The sequence below is a fragment of the Scyliorhinus canicula genome, chromosome 8 (genome assembly GCF_902713615.1).
Source record: "Scyliorhinus canicula chromosome 8, sScyCan1.1, whole genome shotgun sequence".
Classification (NCBI taxonomy): Eukaryota; Metazoa; Chordata; class Chondrichthyes; order Carcharhiniformes; family Scyliorhinidae; genus Scyliorhinus; species Scyliorhinus canicula.
Window position 1 is genome coordinate 4,977,054 of NC_052153.1, and position 19,599 is coordinate 4,996,652.

The window sequence follows — 19,599 nt, forward strand, 5'->3', positions numbered from 1 at the left end:
AAACTCCACACAGACAGTAACCCAAGCCGGGAATCAAACCTGGGACCCTGAAGCTGTGAAGCAACTGTGCTAACCACTATGCTACCACGCTGCCCAATAGATTCTACTATTTTTTGCAATTACAGATATTAGGTTAACTGGCCTATGCTTTCTGTCTACTACTTTATAGAGGTATTCCATTTGTGGTTTTCCAGAATCGAGGGAATTTTGCAAAATTACAACCAATATATTCACTATCTCTGCAGCCACTTCTTTTAAGACCCGAGGTCACATGCCACCTGGTTCAGGGGCCTTGACAACCTTCAATCCCATTAGTTTTCCCAGTACTTTTTGTCTCGCGATTGAGTTGCATTTCTCCCTCCCTTGTGCTGTTTGTTTCTACTATTCTTAGGATGTCTTTTGCGTCTTCTACTGTAGGGACAGATGTAAAATACTCGTTCAAAGCCTTTGCCTGTTCCTTATTCCCCATTATTAATTCCCCAGTCTCACCCTCTTGAGGTACCGGAGCTCACTTCAGCTCCACGTTTCCTTTGTATGGACTTCTCAAAGCTCTTACTGTCAGTTTTCATATTTCTTGTTTTTTTTTCTCATTCTTTAATTTCTCCCTCTTTATTGTACTTTTAATCATCCTTTGCTGGTTTCTAAAATGTTCCCAATCTTCTGGCCGACCATTAATCTTTGCAGCGTTGAGTATCTTTTCTTTCTGTTTGATGTCATCCTGAGTTAGGATGCTGCATCCTTCTCGTCGAGTCTACTTTCTGAATGAAAGATATTCCAGAATTGAACACAATGGTCGAGTCAAGAACGAACCAATGATTCAGACAGCACAAGCATAACTTCCTTACGTTTATATTCTGTTTCTCTATTTAAAAAGCCGTGTGGTGAGTCTAGATTCAGTAAAGGACCATGAAACCGCAATTGTGCAAAATCTAATGGATTTCTTGCCATGCCTGAAATGTTTTATTTTGCAAGTAGTGACAATTAGCTCCCGTTCTTTACAATTTAGTCAGTATTTCTTGCAGAGCTATATTGTGCAGACAGACGGTTAACTCTGTCTGTTTCTGTTCCTCGTTGCATAATTTAAGTGGCCTGTTCCCTTGAACAAATTTACCTTGTAATTCACCACTAGATGGTGTGGAGTTTTTTAAAAATTGTACCATACATTTATACTTCAATTTATTATACATTAATGAGAAAGAAGACTTTTATTCAGATAGCGCCTTTTACATCATCAGGGCATCCCGAAAAATGCTTTTCAACGAATAGTGTGGCCATAATTATAAAGAAGCCGCCAGGTTAAGCACAGCAAACTCACGCAAACAGCCATGTGATATTGAGCAGATAATCTCTCCTTTTTGTGACGATGATTGCAGGATAAATATTGGTCCAGGACACTGAGAATAATATCCAATATTTTCATCACAATACTGCCATGGGAACGGGTACAAGAGCAAATGTCTCCTCTGAAAGACGACACCCCTCTCTGTGCTGATACTCCGACGCCACTACGTTCCCTCGGTTCTTACCCCCCCCCCTCTTTCCTCCCCCTCCTCTCCCTCTTTCCTCCCCCCCCTCTTTCCCCCCCCCCCTCTTTCCCCCCCCTCCCCCCCCCCCCCTCCTCTGTTCGGCCCCCTCTGTACCGGAGTGTCGGTTTAGGTTTTATGTTAAAGTTTCTGAGGTTGGACATGAACTACGAGTTTCTGCCTTTGGAATGCAGGTACTGCACAGTGACCCAGAGCTTTTGATGTTCCGGAATGGAATATCATTCTGTTTATATTCTCACAGAAAAGATAACTATTTCTTTTGCTGTGTCCTTGCCCAGAGTTATCCCTCGAGCACCATCCTATATATATACATATATTATATATATATTTTTAGGAGCATCGTATTTTGTTATATCACTTGAGTTTTCCCCAAACCATGGTATCCAATGTCAAATTGTTTGTAACAAAATATAGCAAATAATACCCCTCTCCAAGGCATTGTGTTTGCTGTCATGTGACTCACAGGGCACCAGCAATTATCTTTCTCTTCAGCCTGGAGACGGTGAGGTTTATTTGCAGCTCACACAAGGCTGGGACAGTTAAAATTGACTCACTCGGTTACAGATTTAAGATCAAACAATACTGAGTTGCATTTATATCGTGCCTTTTAATGTGGTAATATTGCTGAAAGCACTTCACAGCTGTGTTATCAAACAAAATATGATATGAATGAGATTGGACAGATGTCCAAAAGGCTTGCTGGAAGTGAGGCGTCTTATGGAATATCTCAAAGTAGGGAGGGTAGGTTTGGGGAGGTAATTCATGAGTTTGGGGTCGAGACACAGATGGCAACAGGGAGCCACCAAAATCTGGGAGGGAACATTAACTTTGTTTCTCTCAGGGGCAGCATGGTGGCGCAGTGGTTAGCACTGCAGTCTCACGGCGCTGAGATCCCAGGTTCGATCCCGGCTCTGGGTCACTGTCCGTGTGGAGTTTGCACATTCCCCCCCCCCCCCCCCCCCGTGTCTGCGTGGGTTTCGCCCCCACAACCCAAAGATGTGTAGAGCAGGTGGATTGGCCACGCTAAATTGCCCCTTAATTGGAAAAAATGAATTGGATACTCTAAATTTATTTAAAAAAGCACTTTGTGTCTCTCTCTACAGATGCTGCCAAATCCATTGAGCCTTGCCAAGATTTTCTGTTTTTAGACAATAGTTTTAAAAGCAGGTTTGAATAATGCAGTATCTCACCACCTGGAATTGAAAACTTTATTGAGAAAGGAACTTTTTCAGGGTATGGGATGGGGGTGAAGTTTGTCGAGTGGACTAGGGCTAATTGGATGTCCCTTTCAAAGAGAGCGCACAGGCAGGATGGACTGAATGTGCTGTAAAGATTCTATGCATCTGTAAGTAGCCAATGTATCCATAAATAGTTCCAGGGTCAGATTCGCCTGAAGGGCAAGTTAGGGCAAGTGCATCTTTTCCATATTCGTTTGCAGATTGCAAATGCATTCATTTTTACACATGAAGGTATCAGGGAAATGGTACTTGCTCTGAGGATAGCCTTATACATTGTAACCGGATGGAGGTGCATTAACGGTCTTTCGACTTTTACTCGATTCTTTATATGCAGAAGGTTTATTTCCTTGTGGATTACTCCAAGGGAAATTCATAATTGCCGGATTTTCCATATATTTTTTTTCATTGCATACCTTAGGCTATTATCTGAGAGGTTTAAAGTTAACTCGAATAAAAGCATAGAAAATAGGGGCAGGAGGAGGCCATTTGGTCCTTCAAACCTGCTCCACCATCCATAGAATTTACAGTGCAGAAGGAGGCCATTCGGCCCTTCGAGTCTGCACCGGCTCTTGGAAAGAACACCCTACCCAAGGTCAACACCTCCACCTTATCCCCATAACCCAGTAACCTCACCCAACACTAAGGGCAATTTTGGACACTAAGGGCAATTTAGCATGGCTAATCCACCTAACCTGCACATCTTTGGACTGTGGGAGGAAACCGGAGCACCCGGAGGAAACCCATGCACACACTGGGAGGATGTGCAGACTCCACACAGACAGTGACCAAGCCGGAATTGAACCTGGGACCCTGGAGCTGTGAAGCAATTGTGCTATCCACAATGCTACCGTGCCGCCCATTCATTACGATTATGGCTGATCATACGACTCCGTAACCTGTTCCCACTTACCCCCTATACCCTTTGATTCCTTTAGCCCCAAGTGCCAAATCACCATCGGGAACATCCACCCTACATCTACCCTGTCTAGTCTTGTTAGAATTTTATAGGTTTTATATGAGACTGCCCCCCCCCCCCCCCTCTCCCCCCCCCCCCCCCCCCCCCCCCAGGTCTCATTGCACATTCCCTTCTCTCAATCTATAGCTATTCAGATAATTTGCCTTCCTGTTTTTGCTACCAAAACTGGATAACCCCACATTTATCCACATTGTGCCTCACGTCAGCTCTCAATGGCAGGCCAGACCCCTGATTCCTCAAAAAGATTACGCTCCTCAAGATCTGCTCTAATTCTTAGATTATGGGGAGTCCTGGACTAGGAGGTAGTCAGCAGAAATAGTTTCTCTCTACCGTACCAGCTCTCCTTTAATATCTTGATAGCTTCAATTTCATCACACCCTTAACCGTCTAGATTCCAGGGAATGCAATCCCAGTCCTGCCATCTTTTATTTCATCTCACCATAATAACATGTCTTTCTATTCCAGCCTCCCTTACGTTTATCGAACGGTTCCTTAAATTAATCTTTGTTATTTAACTCCATGGTTACGGGTTGCATGTTTTAGAAGCATAGAAAATAGGAGCTGGAGGAGGCCATTCAGCCCTTCGAGCCTGCACTGCCATTTGTTGTGATCATGGCTGATCATCCAACTCAAAAGCTTGATCTGCCCCACCCCCTACCAGCCTGTTCCTGCCCCCCCACCCCCCACCCCCACCAGCCTGTTCCTGTTCCCACCTGTGGTTTGCTTCTTGTGGTGATATTTATTACACAGCGAACCTGGGCAGCAAACAACGACAGTCGCTGATTCGTCTTTCACCTCCGAGGACATCGTGACCCGACGACGTTACAATCAGCCAAAATCTGTTGGAATTTTCTGAATATTCCAGCAGATGCTGGTCCAACAGCAACGTGCCTTTTTTAACATGGGAGAGTGTCCCAAGATACCTTGGGGGGGAGTGATTAGCAGAGTTTGACACTGAGCCACATGGGATGTTTCGACAGGCAACCCAGTCCTTGGTCAGAGAGTTAGGGCAGGGAGGTTTAGTGTGGTAATCCCAGAAGGTAGGGTCTAGGCAGCTGAAGGCCTGGCAGCCATATTGGGGCAACAGTTACACCTGGGGATCGGCAAGAGTCCAGAATTGGAGGAGCGCGGAAATCTTGGGTTGTAGGACTGGAGGAGGTTATAGAGATGAGGAGCGGGGAAGGATTTGAAAACCAGGATGAGAATTTTAAAATTGCCAGGGGAGATCAGCAAGCGCCAGGGCACTGGATGAATTTAGGACCAAGGCCGCAGGTGTTGATGGGCCCATTTTGTGGAGAGTGTAAAGCAGGTGGCTGTTTTTCTGCCCGTTTTCTGAGTTTGGCTGTTCTATCTATATGGCCCGTCTCTACTCTGTGACACTGAAAACCTAAACACGGTTAATCAGAATGCAATTCTGCTGAGCAAAATGTACCAGTGTGGGTACATAACCACCCCCTCCATGTGTATACACTATACAAGAGTTTTGATTGGAGCAACTGTTTCCAATGGCAGGAGGTTTGGTAAATGGAGGGACCAGATTATCTTCAATCAACAAAAGAAGGGAGATGAGTTTTTTAACTGCGAGTTGTTGTAATGTGGAATGTGCCACTTGAAAGGGCGGTGGAAGCAGATTCATAGAATTTGCAGTGCAGAAGGAGGCCATTCGGCCCATTGAGTCTGCACTGGCCATTGGAAAGAGCACCCTACCTATCCCCACACCTCCACCCTATCCCCACACCTCCACCCTATACCCGTAACCCCATCTAACCCAACCTTTTTGGACACAAAGGGAAATTTATCACGGCCAATCCACCTAACCTGCACGTTTTTGGACTGTGGGAGGAAACCGGAGAATCCGGAGGATACCCACGCAGACACGGGGAGAACGTGCAGACTCTGCACCGACAATGACCCAAGCCAGGAATCAAACCTGGGACCCTGGAGCTGTGAAGCCACTGTGCTAGCCACTGTGCACCATGCTGCCTTAATTCAATAAGGAATCTTCAAGGGAATTGGATACAAATTGATAAAAAATCAGGAAAAGAGCTGGGGAAGTAGGACTATTTGGATAACTCTTTCCAAATTGCAGTCACAGACTCGATAAGCTGACTGACCTTCTCCTGTGATGGAGTCTGCTATAAATCTATATTGCTTGCTCTACTTGTCTTTTTCATATTGATGGTGCAGAAAGTGGCACAGTAAATTCAACACCAGGATTAACTTTAGTACTGTATCAATGCTGGAAAGCAGGTCTCAATTGCACTTAAGCCCCAGACACACTGAACCAATCTTGCTGTGAGACACTTTGTGTTTCAGTTTTGCAACAAGCGACTCGCTTTCTAAATCACCTTTTGCTTCGTTCTAGGTGCGAGAGCTTGTTCTCGACAACTGCAGGTCAAATGAAGGTAAAATCGAGGGGCTGACGGCGGAGTTTGAGAACTTGGAGTTCCTCAGCTTGATAAATGTTGGGTTGATGTCTGTCACAAACCTCCTTCGCCTTCCCAAATTGAAGAAGGTGAGTGTTGAGCATTGCGACCATTGGCCTGAATTGGGGGAAAGTGACTTTTTGTTCTGCCATAACAGCGTAATGTTCAGGAGGTTTACTTTGCAATTCTGTGGTCAGTGTTACAACACCCTGCGGAAGTGCGCAATCAGTTTCAGCCCCACAGACCCCAAAGTCCTAACATAAGTGAATTAACCAGTAATTCATGTTTTCCTGAGATCTTTAACCCTGACTGCTCCAATGAGTTACAGACACCAGATTTAGATGTAAAACATCAACAAACTGTTTATTTATAACATATAAAGGAAATAATGGAACGATGATCTACTAGTCTACCTATATCCAGAACCGGGTCCCAGCCTCCACCCACACGTACAGCAAACAGACATACAGTGGAGAGATGGGTAAAGGGCTAGGATAACAGGAATTGAAGGAAAAGGGTTGAAATGAAACTTTGTTGTGGCCTCTGTAGGCCTCCAAATGCTACATTCTGGGAAATGAGTTTGAGTTTCATGTCGGTGCAATTCCGCCAGTCTACCACCAGATGGAGTGTTACACAGGCGATTCAGGTCAGTGCAATTCTGACCTCCGACCACGAGATGGAGCCTCTGCCTCCTGGAGATATTACTGGGAGTTTAAACCTGAGAATTTTACAGTGTCTTCCATTTGCCTGATCTCTGTACAGAAACTTTAGCTGCATTATAAAGAATGTTCGCAGATTGGGTTCTTCCCAGCCATTCAGACAGAGGATGTTGCAGACCTAAGGAAAAACTGCTTGCACTCTGGCACTCCATAAGGTCCCTTCACAGTTCTGACTGCTTCTGTCTTTTAAACAAGAGTGCCTTCACAGATCTGACTAGCAGCCTTTTAAATTGCCTGGCAGAGAGAGAGACAGCAGAGATAAATCTTCAAGCTGCTTCCTGGCTGAACATCTTCTGAGAACTAAGGATGAAATGGAGCTTTCAAAATGACCTGCCTTTCTTCCGGAAGATTCCAGAATGGCTCCACCAATCGCAAGCAATAACAGGAGATAGTTCTGAATTCCAGCCACACTGGCTGCTTGACAAGTCCTATCAAACTGACATAGAACATAGACCATATAGTGCAGAAAAAAAGCCATTCGGCCCATCGAGTCTGCACCGACCCACTTAAGCCGTCCCTTCCACCCTATTTTCGTAAACCAATAACCCGTCCTAACCTTTTTTGGTCACTTGGGCAATTTATCATGACCAATCCACCTAACCTGCACGTCTTTGGACTGAGGGAGGAAACCAGAGCACCCGGAGGAATCCCACGCAGACACTGGGAGAACGTGCAGACTCCGTACAGACAGTGACCCAAGCCGGGAATCGCACCTGGGACCCTGGAGCTGTGAAGCCACAGTGCTAATCACTTGTTGCCTGGACAGGAATTAAAAGGAAACACAGAACAGACAAAAGGTTTTACTGCAGTATCCTTACACCAGGCATGGTATGTTTATATTTGTACCTCAAGATATTTTAGCCGAAGACATCTCAATCCCACACGTCTCTTGTAAGGCCATTAATTGGATCAGAGGAAAAAGAAAAGCTTGCATTTCTATCGTGTCTTTCATCACCTGAAGATGTCACAGAGTGCCTTGCAGTCAATTAAATATTTTTCAAAGCCAGTCACTAATGTAGGCTGGATTTTCAGAGGTGGGCCAACTCCAGAGGCCTTTAAATGGGGGGAGGGGAGGGGAGGGGGAGGGGGGGTTGTATGAGTGAGGTGGTGTGTGGGTGTGGGAGGATTGAGGGCAAAGGGTCGAGGTCTCAGCACACCAAGGCGGGCCTTTTAACCAGCTTGCGTTAGCACGTATCCGCCTCTGTATCTACCTATGGACAGCCTGCAGAAGCAACGGGGGTGGCTCGATCACACCCAGGCTGTCCAGGGCGAATATCATGCACGTGGGGATTATTTCCACATGATGGCAAAATTTCCTGACTCTAGCTTTGTGCGTGTGATGAATATCGGAATTTCAGATATATTTTACTATATGTTTTTGGTGCAGTAAGGATTAGAAGCCTGGGATAGAACTTGACTCCTTCAGTCATGTTTCTATAAATCCTGTTTTGAAAGACAGCAAGGTCTTTTTGGAGCCAGAGGTGCAATTAAAGCATCGTAAAAGTTTAGGTTAATGGACTTTTATTTATATTAAGAGGATCGCCTAGGGAGCAGATAATTAGAGACATCAGCTTAGTGAGATGATGTAGTTTTATGGGAGGAGCCAGGGGTTGAAGCAGTCAAGTGTTGAGGTTTTCAGAGTTGCCGGAAGGTGAGCTGATAAGGTTTCTGACGAATACAGCCAGAGATCCCGCATTGTTCTGACAGGGGGTCAGGTCTCTCTCTCTCTCAAGCAGTCTCAAAAGATCTCTCTCTCTCAAAAGTGGAGTGACCAACACATCTCTTTACAGCAAGTATTCCTGAGTCTGCTAACTGTATTCAAAAGTGGATTGAGACCCGAGATGGTTTTGTTGTTTGAGTGGAGATAAAGATAGCAGTTAAGGGTGATTGGATTTTGTTTTATTAAGGGGGTTCCCTGTGGAGTTAATTAGATACATTGCGCTTCAGCTTGGGAAGATGATGTCATTAGTCAGAGGTGCTAAGTACCAGGCGTTTTGCAGAAAGGCAGTTCAGTTGAGTTTTTGATTGAGATGTGAGCAAGAGTCAAACATCTGCTCTCACAGCAGATCAGTTAAAGATATGTCTGTAGACAGATTAGCAGCTTCTTCCCAAGCAGCTCAGAATGATGTAGCCGGAAGGTGAGCTGAAAGAAGCTGAGAAGCAGCTTCTGAAAACATACAGCCAGCGTTCCTGCATGGATCTGACAGGATTCAAGACTATTCCTTAAAACAGTCTCAAAAGACATCTCTGTAAAGCAAGTAGTCCTGGGTCTGCTAATAGTGTTTTAAAGGGGGTTGAGAGCTGAGATGGTTTTTATTTTGTAGATTGAGTGGGAATAAAGATAGTAGTTTAATGGTTATTGTGTCACTGTATTGATCAGCACTGTTTACCAGCAAATGTAAGGATTTTCTTTCTTGTATGCTATTAAAGATATTTTAATAATGTGTTAGAAATAAAATTTGTTTTACTATATCAATCCCTAACGTCATTCCTGGAGTGAGGCATTCTTTCCTCAGTCTTGCAAAATTAAAATAAATTATCGGGGTTTCTGTCCAGTATCCGTACCACTGCCCAGGTCTGGTTCGAGACCTTAAAACTCACTCTCCCTGGCACGCATACACACATTCTCTCACTGTCTCTCGGGCGCGCACGCACGCAAGTATTCTCTCACTGTCTCTCGGGCGTGCATGCAGGCATGCATTCTCTTTTGTCTCTCTCCCTGGCACGCACACATTCTCTCACTGTCTCACTCTCTCTGGAACACACTCAAGCATTTGATTAATGTCTCACTCGCTGGTTCTCGCGCACACATGCATTCTCTCAGCGTTACTCCCTCTGGCATGATGCACGCATTCTTTGTGTCTCACTGTCTCGCACGCATGCTTCTTCTCACTGTTTCACTCTCTCTGCCATGCACTATGACGAAGGACTTTAGATATATTGGATTATAAACATTTGGCAACTTAAGGGTTAAGTGCCTGGGGTTAGAGTGTGCTTGACTGCAGTAGTCATGTTTTTAAAAGAATTGTGTTTTGCAAGACCAGAAAGCTTTTAGACGCCAGATGTGAAATTGGCCATTAAAACGGGCTAAGGCACCGTTGTTTGACTAGGGGATGTCCCTGTGGAGATGTCGCTGTGGAGTTAATGTGTTTGCAGCCTGGGGAGTTGATTTCCCACCAGCCTCTGCCGCTTCACCCTCGCTGTCTTTTCCATGTGCACTTTGTAGGAAATTATCTCGCACCTGATGAGCACTTTCAGGGCTTCCCACAGTGCAGAAGGTGAGATAACTCACTTTTATTAAATTTAATATATTCCTCAATGACGGTGGACACACGTACACAAAATCTTTTATCCGCTAATAATACCGTTCCCATTCTCCATGGCGGACACCGGGAGGGACCTGGTTAGTGTCTGAACAACAAAATGTGGGGCGTGGTCTGAAATCACAACCAACGAGTAACCCGTCCCCTCCACAATAGGAAAGGGAGACCAACCCACCACCACAAAGAGTCAATACGCGAGTAAAACTGGTGCACATGGGCGAGAAAGGAAAACTATTAATCATCTGGGTGCAAAAAGTGCCACAGGTCTTCTACCCCCCCCCCCCCCCACCACCACCTCTCGTTTCATGAAAAGAACATCGCCCTGGTCAGCCCTGACGGAGTCAGAGATTTAGGCCAGGACCAATCCAGAACACAATTTAACCCTCTGACATTCCAGGTGACCGAATGAATTGGGAGCCTCCCACCCAGCCCCGTCGATCCGGAGTCAGCTATTTTCAACAAGAGGGATTATCCAACAGTTACATAGAAAGTGCAGCAACTAGGCCCACCCGAGATGGCCGTCAAACTCGCTAACAAGATTAGGCAAAGAAAAACTGCAGTCACTGTGAGTAAACCACCCCCCCCCTCTCCCCAATTGTCTTCGCCCTCAGACACCACTACGCCCAAATACACACACACACAAAACAGCAAGGCGAATATCAACAACTAAAACCTACTTCTAATAACTCTAACCCCAAACAGCTCATTATCTAAAAGAGAACTAATATAATGAGCCGCTTAGCTAACCCTTCAGCCAGCAGGGCGGCTCCCGCCCAGGGTGAAGAAAAATGTTCACAGAAAGAAACTCCACAAAGTATCAAAAAAAAAACCTTAAAACATAGTATTCCAATTGGGAGCTAGATATTTTCACAACAGTTAGAACAAAAAACCCACATAAAAACTAAACCGCAGACCTGAGCCAACTTGTAAAACATTCAACCCCAACAAAAAGAGAAAAATGCAAACATGAACAAACAATCCCAACAATTCCACATGCAGATTCCCAATATCCAGGCCTGGCACACGCTTCTTTACAAAGGAATCACCCTCCCCTGGCGCATCAAAAAAAGTATTTTCCCACAAAAGTCCAACTTAGCCCCACCACCCCAAACCGGACTCCACTTTTATACAGGGCGGCTTTGGTTTTGTTGCTAGCAGCCCACTTCTTTGCCAGCTCCGCTCCCACATCTTGGTAAAACCTGACGGAGTGGCGTTCCATCAGGAAGGGTCGTCAGGACGAGGCTTCTGTCGGAGTGTCCAATGGGCTCGGTCCAGCCCGGGAGGGGTTGTGAGTCGTCTCCCCCAACCAACTTCCCAAACATCCCCGCAAAATACTCCATGGGAGTTGGGCCTTCCACCCTTTCAGGCAGCTCCATAATTTGGATTTTTGCCCCCCCGGAACGTTTCTCCAAATCATTCACTTTGGCCTGATTCGCATCGGCCAACAGAGACATCGCCGCTTCCAGAGAGGCAATCTGGCCTCTATGACACCTCTGTACCTTGTAGCATGGCTCCATGCGCCTTCACCGTTTTGTTGGTCCTCTCCAATGTCAAACGGATGGGAGCCGAGGCCTCTTCCATCCATGTGCGGAGATCCCTCGACACAACCCACCAGTGTTTGTCAAATTCTGTCGCCAAGGTGCTCGCGAGCATCTGTGCTGTTAGTGGAGTGGCAGGAGTCCCAGAGGCTGCCTCCGATCCGCCATCTTTTCCACCGACGAGCCACGAGAGGCCCCTGACTCTGTCGCCGATCTTCTAATTTCAGCCTTTTTCCTCCTGTGTTTTCTGGGCTTTTCACCTTTGCTAGGTTACTTTTCCCATTAAATATGTGGGTTTTTAAACAAAAATAAACCTGCTGAAATGAAGCGAAAAGGGCTCAAAGTGCATTACCCTAGCAGGAGCCACCTCACGCACGTCTTCCCCTACATAACGCCACCGTTAGGCTCAATATTTTGTTAATAAAGTTTTGTTTTCAAATACCAAAGCTCTACGTCTTCATGCAATCACTCCTGGAGTGATCATTCTTTCTGCACTGTCATACAAATAAACTAAAATATTGGGCTTTCGGCCCAGTACCCCAGCCACTGTTGGGGTCTGGTCTGGGATTGTAATACGCAGGCATTCTCTCATTCGCTCTGGTGCGCGCACACATGCATTCTCTCACTGCCTCACACTATCACTGTCTCTCTCTCCAGCATGCACACACATATTTTCTTGTTATCTCACTCTCTGGTGCTGTGTTAACCACTGTACCACCGTGCCGCCCACTCAAAAGTACTTCATTGGCGTGAAGTACTCTGGGCCATGGTAAAGGGCTTTATGATTGCACATCTTGCCTCTTTCCTTGACAAAAGGCTGAGTAAAGACCAACCTTAATTTATATAGTATCTTTATTGTAATAAAATGTCCCAATAAACTTCATTGGATGTCTGAAGGTGGATAAGTCACCTGGACCGGATGGACTGCACCCCAGGGTTCTAAAAGAGATAGCTGAGGAAATTGTGGAGGCATTGGTGGTGATCTTTCAGGAATCACTGGAGGCAGGAAGGGTCCCAGAGGACTGGAAGGTGGCTAATGTAACACCACTGTTTAAGAAGGGAGGGAGGCAGAAGACGGGAAATTATCGACTGGTTAGCCTGACTTCGGTTATTGGTAAGATTTTAGAGTCCATTATTAAAGATGAGATCATGAAGTGCATGGTAAAATAGGACTGAGTCAGCACAGCTTTGTCAAAGGGAGGTCGTGTTTGACAAACCTGTTACAGTTTTTTGAGGAGGTAACAAGCAAGTTAGACAAAGGAGAATCAGTGGACGTGATTTATTTAGATTTCCAGAAGGTCTTTGACAAGGTGCCACATAGGAGACTGTAAGAGTCCATGGTGTTCAGGGTAAGATCCTGGCATGGATAGAGGATTGGCTGACTGGCAGAGAGTGGGGATAAAGGGGTCTTTTTCAGGATGGCAGCCGGTGAGTAAACAACTTTTACAATATACATTAATGATCTGGAAGAAGGTACTGAAGGCACTGTTGCTAAGTTTGCAGATGATACAAAGATCTGTAGAGGGACAGGTAGTATTGAGGAAGCAAGGGGACTGCAGAAGGACTTGGACAAGCTAGGAGAGTGGGCAATGAAGTGGCAAATGAAATACAATGTGGGAAAGTGTGAGGTTATGCACTTTGGAAGGAGGAATCTAGGCGGAGACTATTTTCTAAATGGGGAAATGCTTCAGAAAGCAGAAGCACAAAGGGACTTGGGAGTCCTTGTTCACGATTCTCTTAAGGTTAACGTGCAGGTTCAGTCGGCAGTTAAGAAGGCAAATGCAATGTTAGCATTCATGTCAAGAGGGCTAGAATACAAGAGCAGGGATGTACTTCTGAGGCTGTATAAGGCTCTGGTCAGACCCCATTTGGAGTATTGGGAGCAGTTTTGGGCCCCGTATCTAAGGAAAGGGTCCTTGGAAAGAGTCCAGAGGAGGTTCACAAGAATGATCCCTGGAATGAAGAGTTGTCGTACGAGGAACATTTGAGGACTCTGGGTCTGTACTCGTTGGAGTTTAGAAGGATGAGAGGGGATCTTATTGAAACTTACAGGATACTGCGAGGCCTGGATAGAGTGGACGTGAAGAGGATGCTTCCACTTGTAGGAAAAACTAAACCAGAGGACACCATCTCAGATTAAAGGAATGATGCTTTAAAACAGAGATGAGGAGGAATTTCTTCAGCCAGAGGGTGGTGAATCTGTGGAACTCTTTGCCACAGGCGGCTGTGGAGGCCAAGTCACTGAGTGTCTTTAAGACAGAGATAGACAGGGCAGCACGGTGGCCTAGTGGTTAGCACAACCGCCTCACGGCGCTGAGGTCCCAGGTTCGATCCCGGCTCTGGGTCACTGTCCGTGTGGAGTTTGCACATTCTCCCCGTGTCTGCGTGGGTTTCGCCCCCACAACCCAAAAATGTGCAGAGTAGGTGGATTGGCCATGCTAAATTGCCCCTTAATTGGAAAAAATAATTGGGTAATCTAAATTTATAAAAAAAAAAATTAAAAAAAAAAAAAAAAAAGACAGAGATAGATAGGTTCCTGATTAATAAGGGGTACAGGGGTTATGGGGAGAAGGCAGGAGAATGGAGATGAGAAAAATATCGGCATTGATTGAATGGCGGAGCAGACTTGATAGGCCGAGTGACCTAATTCTGCTCCTATGTCTTATGGTCTTAGAAACACAGATTTAAAACTGAGTAACATTAAATATTTTGATGACGGAGAGCTAGGCTGAAGGGCAGGCTTTACAGACTGGGGGAGAGAGAGGCGGGGGAATGAAAACATTTTTTAAAAATTGGGTTTTTGAACGTCGTATATTTACAGTATTGTACACAGAATGAAATATAAAACAACGGACTGGTGGGATATTGTACACCAGCTCAAAAACAGCAACTGTGTAAATTTAGCAATATAACGTTTAACAAATAAGTAGACATATGTGTACGGAGGGGTGGGGTGGGGGGGGGGTGGGGGGGGGGGGGGGGAACTGGGGAGGTACATATACATTTGGGTGCCGGAGGAACAATTTCAGTAATTGAGGCGGGGGAATTGCAGAATTTGGGTACCAGTCAGCTGAAGGTATGGCCACCAACAGGGGAAAAATGAAAAAGGCAGGCAGCGATATGTTTAATGTATTTATTTATGAATTAATTACTCAACAGAGCTGGGCAGTTAACTGTTTGTCATCATTTAACTGGTGCATTCTCCAGGGCAACACCTCTGCCAACCCAGGTCCACTTGGCAACCAATCAGCACTCGCCCCCCCCCCCCCCCCCCCCCCCCCCCCGTGAAGTCGATTGTTGTTTCACTTTAGATTTGGCATTCTTGCAATCTTGCAATTCTTGCATTCTTGCAATGCTTCCTGATTCGTGCAAGGCGTAAAAGTTTGACGACGTGCGTCTTTTCAGTGCTACTCAAGGTGTATATTTTTAGTATCTGCACTTGTAGAAGACTGAGGGAATGGCCTAATAGAAGTCTGAAGTTCATAAGATATAGGAGCAGAATTCGGCATTCGGCCCATCGGGTCTGCTCTGCCATTCGATCATGGCTGATCACATCCTGACCTCAACTCCACCATTCTGCCCGTTCTCCATAACTAAGGTTATGAAGGGCAGCATGGTGGCGCAGTGGGTTAGCCCTGCTGCCTCACAGCGCCGAGGTCCCAGGGTCGATCCTGGCCCTGGGTCACTGTCCGTGTGGGGTTTGAACATTCTCCCCGTGTTTGCATGGGTTTCGCCCCCACAACCCAAAGATGTGCAAGGTAGGTGGATTGAACACACGAAATTGCCCCTTAATTGGAAAAAAATTAATTGGGTACTCTAAATTTAAAAAAAAACTAAGGTTATGAAAGGATTTGATATAGTGGGCGCAGTTTTGAGCCCACATGAGGTACAAGATCACGTTTCCCTAATTTCCAAGCTCCCCCCTGGCCCTTAATGTAACGAGTTCCCGACCCAGAAATGTATCATATTTTAATAAATTTACATCTGATGATACAATATATGCCCCCCAACCCCTCACTGAATATTTATACCTCCCCAATGGTTCACGACCGGTTTAGAAAATCTTGAAGCTGTTGCTGGGAACCCACTGGGGGGCACAAACGCAAGTCCAGTTCCGTGGGGGGGGGGGGGGGGGGAGGAGGAGGAGGGGACGTGCCAAATCAGTGCACTGGCACTGCCCTCTGGCAATATGGCAGCGCCGCGGAGGGCCCCCTGGAGAGTTCCATTGTGGGGGAGGGGGTTCCTCTTGTGTGTGGTGGGGAGGGTTGTGCTGATGCTTGTTGTGGGGGGGGGGGAGACAAGAACCACACCCCACAGACTGCACTAAAATCTGGAGAGATCTGTGTAGCTGGAGATGCAGTGAATTAATTTCCCTCTTGGGAAATCTATGTGGCCATTGATGTAAGATTCAATAATAAGTCCAATAGGAAATTCAGGAAAAACCTTTTTATCCAGCGAGTGGTGAGATTGTGGAACTCTGTACCGCCGGGAGTGGTGAAGGTGAATAATATGGATACATTTAAGGGGGAAGGTGGGGGAGAAATAAAATGAAGGATATGCAAATAGGGTGGAAGGAATTTGGTGCGGATCGTAAACTTCAGCATAGTCCAGTTGGGCTGAATGGCTTGTTTCCATACTGTAAATGCTATGTATGAAAATTGCCAACTGTAATAGACGTAGGGAGGCATCTGTGCCCATCATCTCGTTGTAGTATTACTGGAATGTGACAAGTTGTGGTTTAAACAAAACTGTTACATTAGTCTTGACTTTTCTGACGAATTAAGGGATTCCCCTTCCTTTTCAAAACCGTGGACAGCGTTCATGTTAATCATGTTGAAGCGTGCTCAGGAAGAATTAATCAGCTGGTCATGTGGAGTTGCCTTTATTTGACACTAAAGACTTTGTGGACACAGAAGCGAATTTGGATCATTTCCAAAACCTGACGTGTCTTAATTATAACACCAAGATAATGTTCTTATAATTGCCACTGTAAAGTTACTGGATTGTGCCATTGTATTTACCATCTGGGTAACCCCCTCCCCGGCCAACCATGAACAATTGCACCTCCACAGCTCAAGCACTTGAAGGAGATTGAAGTTACAGCCTGCATTCATATAGTGTGTTAAAGGTAGTCAGCCACTTGAGGCCCTTCACAGGAATGTTGTTAGCCAGAAACGATCACTGAACCGTGGAAGGAGATACCAGGCTAGGAAAGTCCCAGCTTGGTTAAAGAGGAGTGCCAGAAAGGAGGAGTGAGAGGCGTCATGAGGCAGAGAGGCGTAGGGAGGGAATTCCAGAGCTTACAACCTCTGCATTTGAAGGCCCAGCCACCAATGGTGGAGCGGTTAAAATCCGGGGCATGCTTTGCAAGTTTACACTCGGTTGGCCAAATTTAACTACAAAGGGCAATGGATGATGCAATTAAAGTCTGGCAGCTCAGCAAAATGTTCAACACTCGGCGATTTAAGAATTACCTCAACAAAAACTTGGATTTATACAGTGCTTTTAACAACAACAGCGGTTAAAAGAAGCATTATCTGGTCACAAAATTGACGCATTTCATGGAATATTATTACAAAGTATTCACAGAATTAGGCCGATTTGGACCAATTGGATATACAGATCGGGTGAGATGAAGACGCATGTGGAGCTTAAACACCCAGCATGGGCCAGGATATGCTGTAAAATTCAACAAAATGTGCAGCAGGGCGGCGTAACGAGCAGCGGGACGGCGTAATGTGCACAGGACGGCGTAACGTGCAGCGGGGCGGCGTAACGAGCAGCGGGGCGGCGTAACGAGCAGCGGGACGGAGTAACGAGCAGCGGGACGGAAAAACGAGCAGCTGGAACGGAGTAACGAGCAGCGGGACGGAGTAACGAGCAGCGGGACGGAGTAACGAGCAGCGGGACGGCGTAACGAGCAGCGGGACGGAGTAACGAGCAGCGGAGCAGCGTAACGTGCAGCGGGACGGAGTAACGAGCAGCGGGACGGCGTAACGAGCAGCGGGACGGAGTAACGAGCAGCGGGGCAGCGTAACGAGCAGCGGGGCGGAGTAACGAGCAGCGGGGCAGCGTAACGTGCAGCGGGACGGAGTAACGTGCAGCGGGGCGGCGTAACGAGCAGCGGGACGGAGTAACGAGCAGCGGGACGGCGTAACGAGCAGCGGGACGGCGTAACGAGCAGCGAGACGGCGTAACGAGCAGCGGGACGGCGTAACGAGCAGCGGGACGGAGTAACGAGCAGCGGGACGGAGTAACGAGCAGCAGGGCGGCGTAACGAGCAGCGGGACGGAGTAACGAGCAGCGGGACGGAGTAACGAGCAGCGGGACGGAGTAACGAGCAGCGGGACGGAGTAACGAGCAGCAGGACGGGCTACTGTGCAGCGGGACGGAGTAACGAGCAGCAGGACGGCGTAACGAGCAGCGGGACGGAGTAACGAGCAGCGGGACGGAGTAACGAGCAGCGGGACGGAGTAACGAACAGCGGGACGGAGTAACGAGCAGCGGGACGGAGTAACGTGCAGCAAGGCGGGCTACTGTGCAGCGGGACAGAGTAACGAGCAGCAGGACGGCGTAACGAGCAGCGGGACGGAGTAACGAGCAGCGGGACGGAGTAACGAACAGCGGGACGGAGTAACGAGCAGCGGGACGGAGTAACGTGCAGCGGGACGGCGTAACGAGCAGCAGGGCGGGCTACTGTGCAGCGGGACGGAGTAACGAGCAGCGGGACGGAGTAACGTGCAGCGGGACGGAGTAACGAGCAGCGGGACAGCGTAACGAGCAGCGGGACGGAGTAACGTGCAGCGGGACAGCATAACGAGCAGCGGGACGGAGTAACGTGCAGCGGGACGGAGTAACGTGCAGCGGGGCAGCGTAACGTGCAGCGGGACGGAGTAACGAGCAGCGGGGCAGCGTAACGTGCAGCGGGACGGAGTAACGTGCAGCGGGACGGCGTAACGAGCAGCGGGACGGCGTAACGAGCAGCGGGACGGCGTAACGAGCAGCGGGACGGAGTAACGAGCAGCGGGGCGGAGTAACGAGCAGCGGGACGGCGTAACGAGCAGCGGGACGGAGTAACGAGCAGCGGGACGGAGTAACGAGCAGCGGGGCGGCGTAACGAGCAGCGGGACGGAGTAACGAGCAGCGGGGCGGAGTAACGAGCAGCGGGACGGCGTAACGAGCAGCGGGACGGCGTAACGAGCAGCGGGACGGCGTAACGAGCAGCGGGACGGAGTAACGAGCAGCGGGACGGAGTAACGAGCAGCGGGGCGGCGTAACGAGCAGCGGGACGGAGTAACGAGCAGCGGGACGGAAAAACGAGCAGCTGGAACGGAGTAACGAGCAGCGGGACGGAGTAACGAGCAGCGGGACGGAGTAACGAGCAGCGGGACGGCGTAACGAGCAGCGGGACGGAGTAACGAGCAGCGGGGCGGCGTAACGAGCAGCGGGACGGCGTAACGAGCAGCGGGACGGCGTAACGAGCAGCGGGACGGAGTAACAAGCAGCAGGGCGGGCTACCGTGCAGCGGGACGGAGTAACGAGCAGCGGGGCAGCGTAACGTGCAGCGGGGCGGAGTAACGAGCAGCAGGGCGGCGTAACTAGCAGCGGGACGGAGTAACAAGCAGCAGGGCGGGCTACTGAGCAGCGGGACGGAGTAACGAGCAGCGAGACGGCGTAACGAGCAGCGGGACGGCGTAACGAGCAGCGGGACGGAGTAACGAGCAGCGGGACGGAGTAACGAGCAGCAGGGCGGGCTACTGTGCAGCGGGACGGAGTAACGAGCAGCAGGACGGCGTAACGAGCAGCGGGACGGAGTAATGAGCAGTGGGGCGGAG

General features: G+C 48.0%; 1 protein-coding gene across 1 annotated transcript in view; it reads left to right on the top strand.

The window, feature by feature from the left end:
* The window catches only part of anp32b (acidic (leucine-rich) nuclear phosphoprotein 32 family, member B), a 69,683-nt gene that overhangs the window by 24,907 nt on the left and 25,177 nt on the right, over positions 1-19,599 (top strand). The window contains exon 2 of the mRNA XM_038804057.1: positions 6,124-6,273. Within this exon, the coding sequence (XP_038659985.1) occupies positions 6,124-6,273 (150 nt within the window). The remainder of the gene's footprint in view (positions 1-6,123; positions 6,274-19,599) is intronic.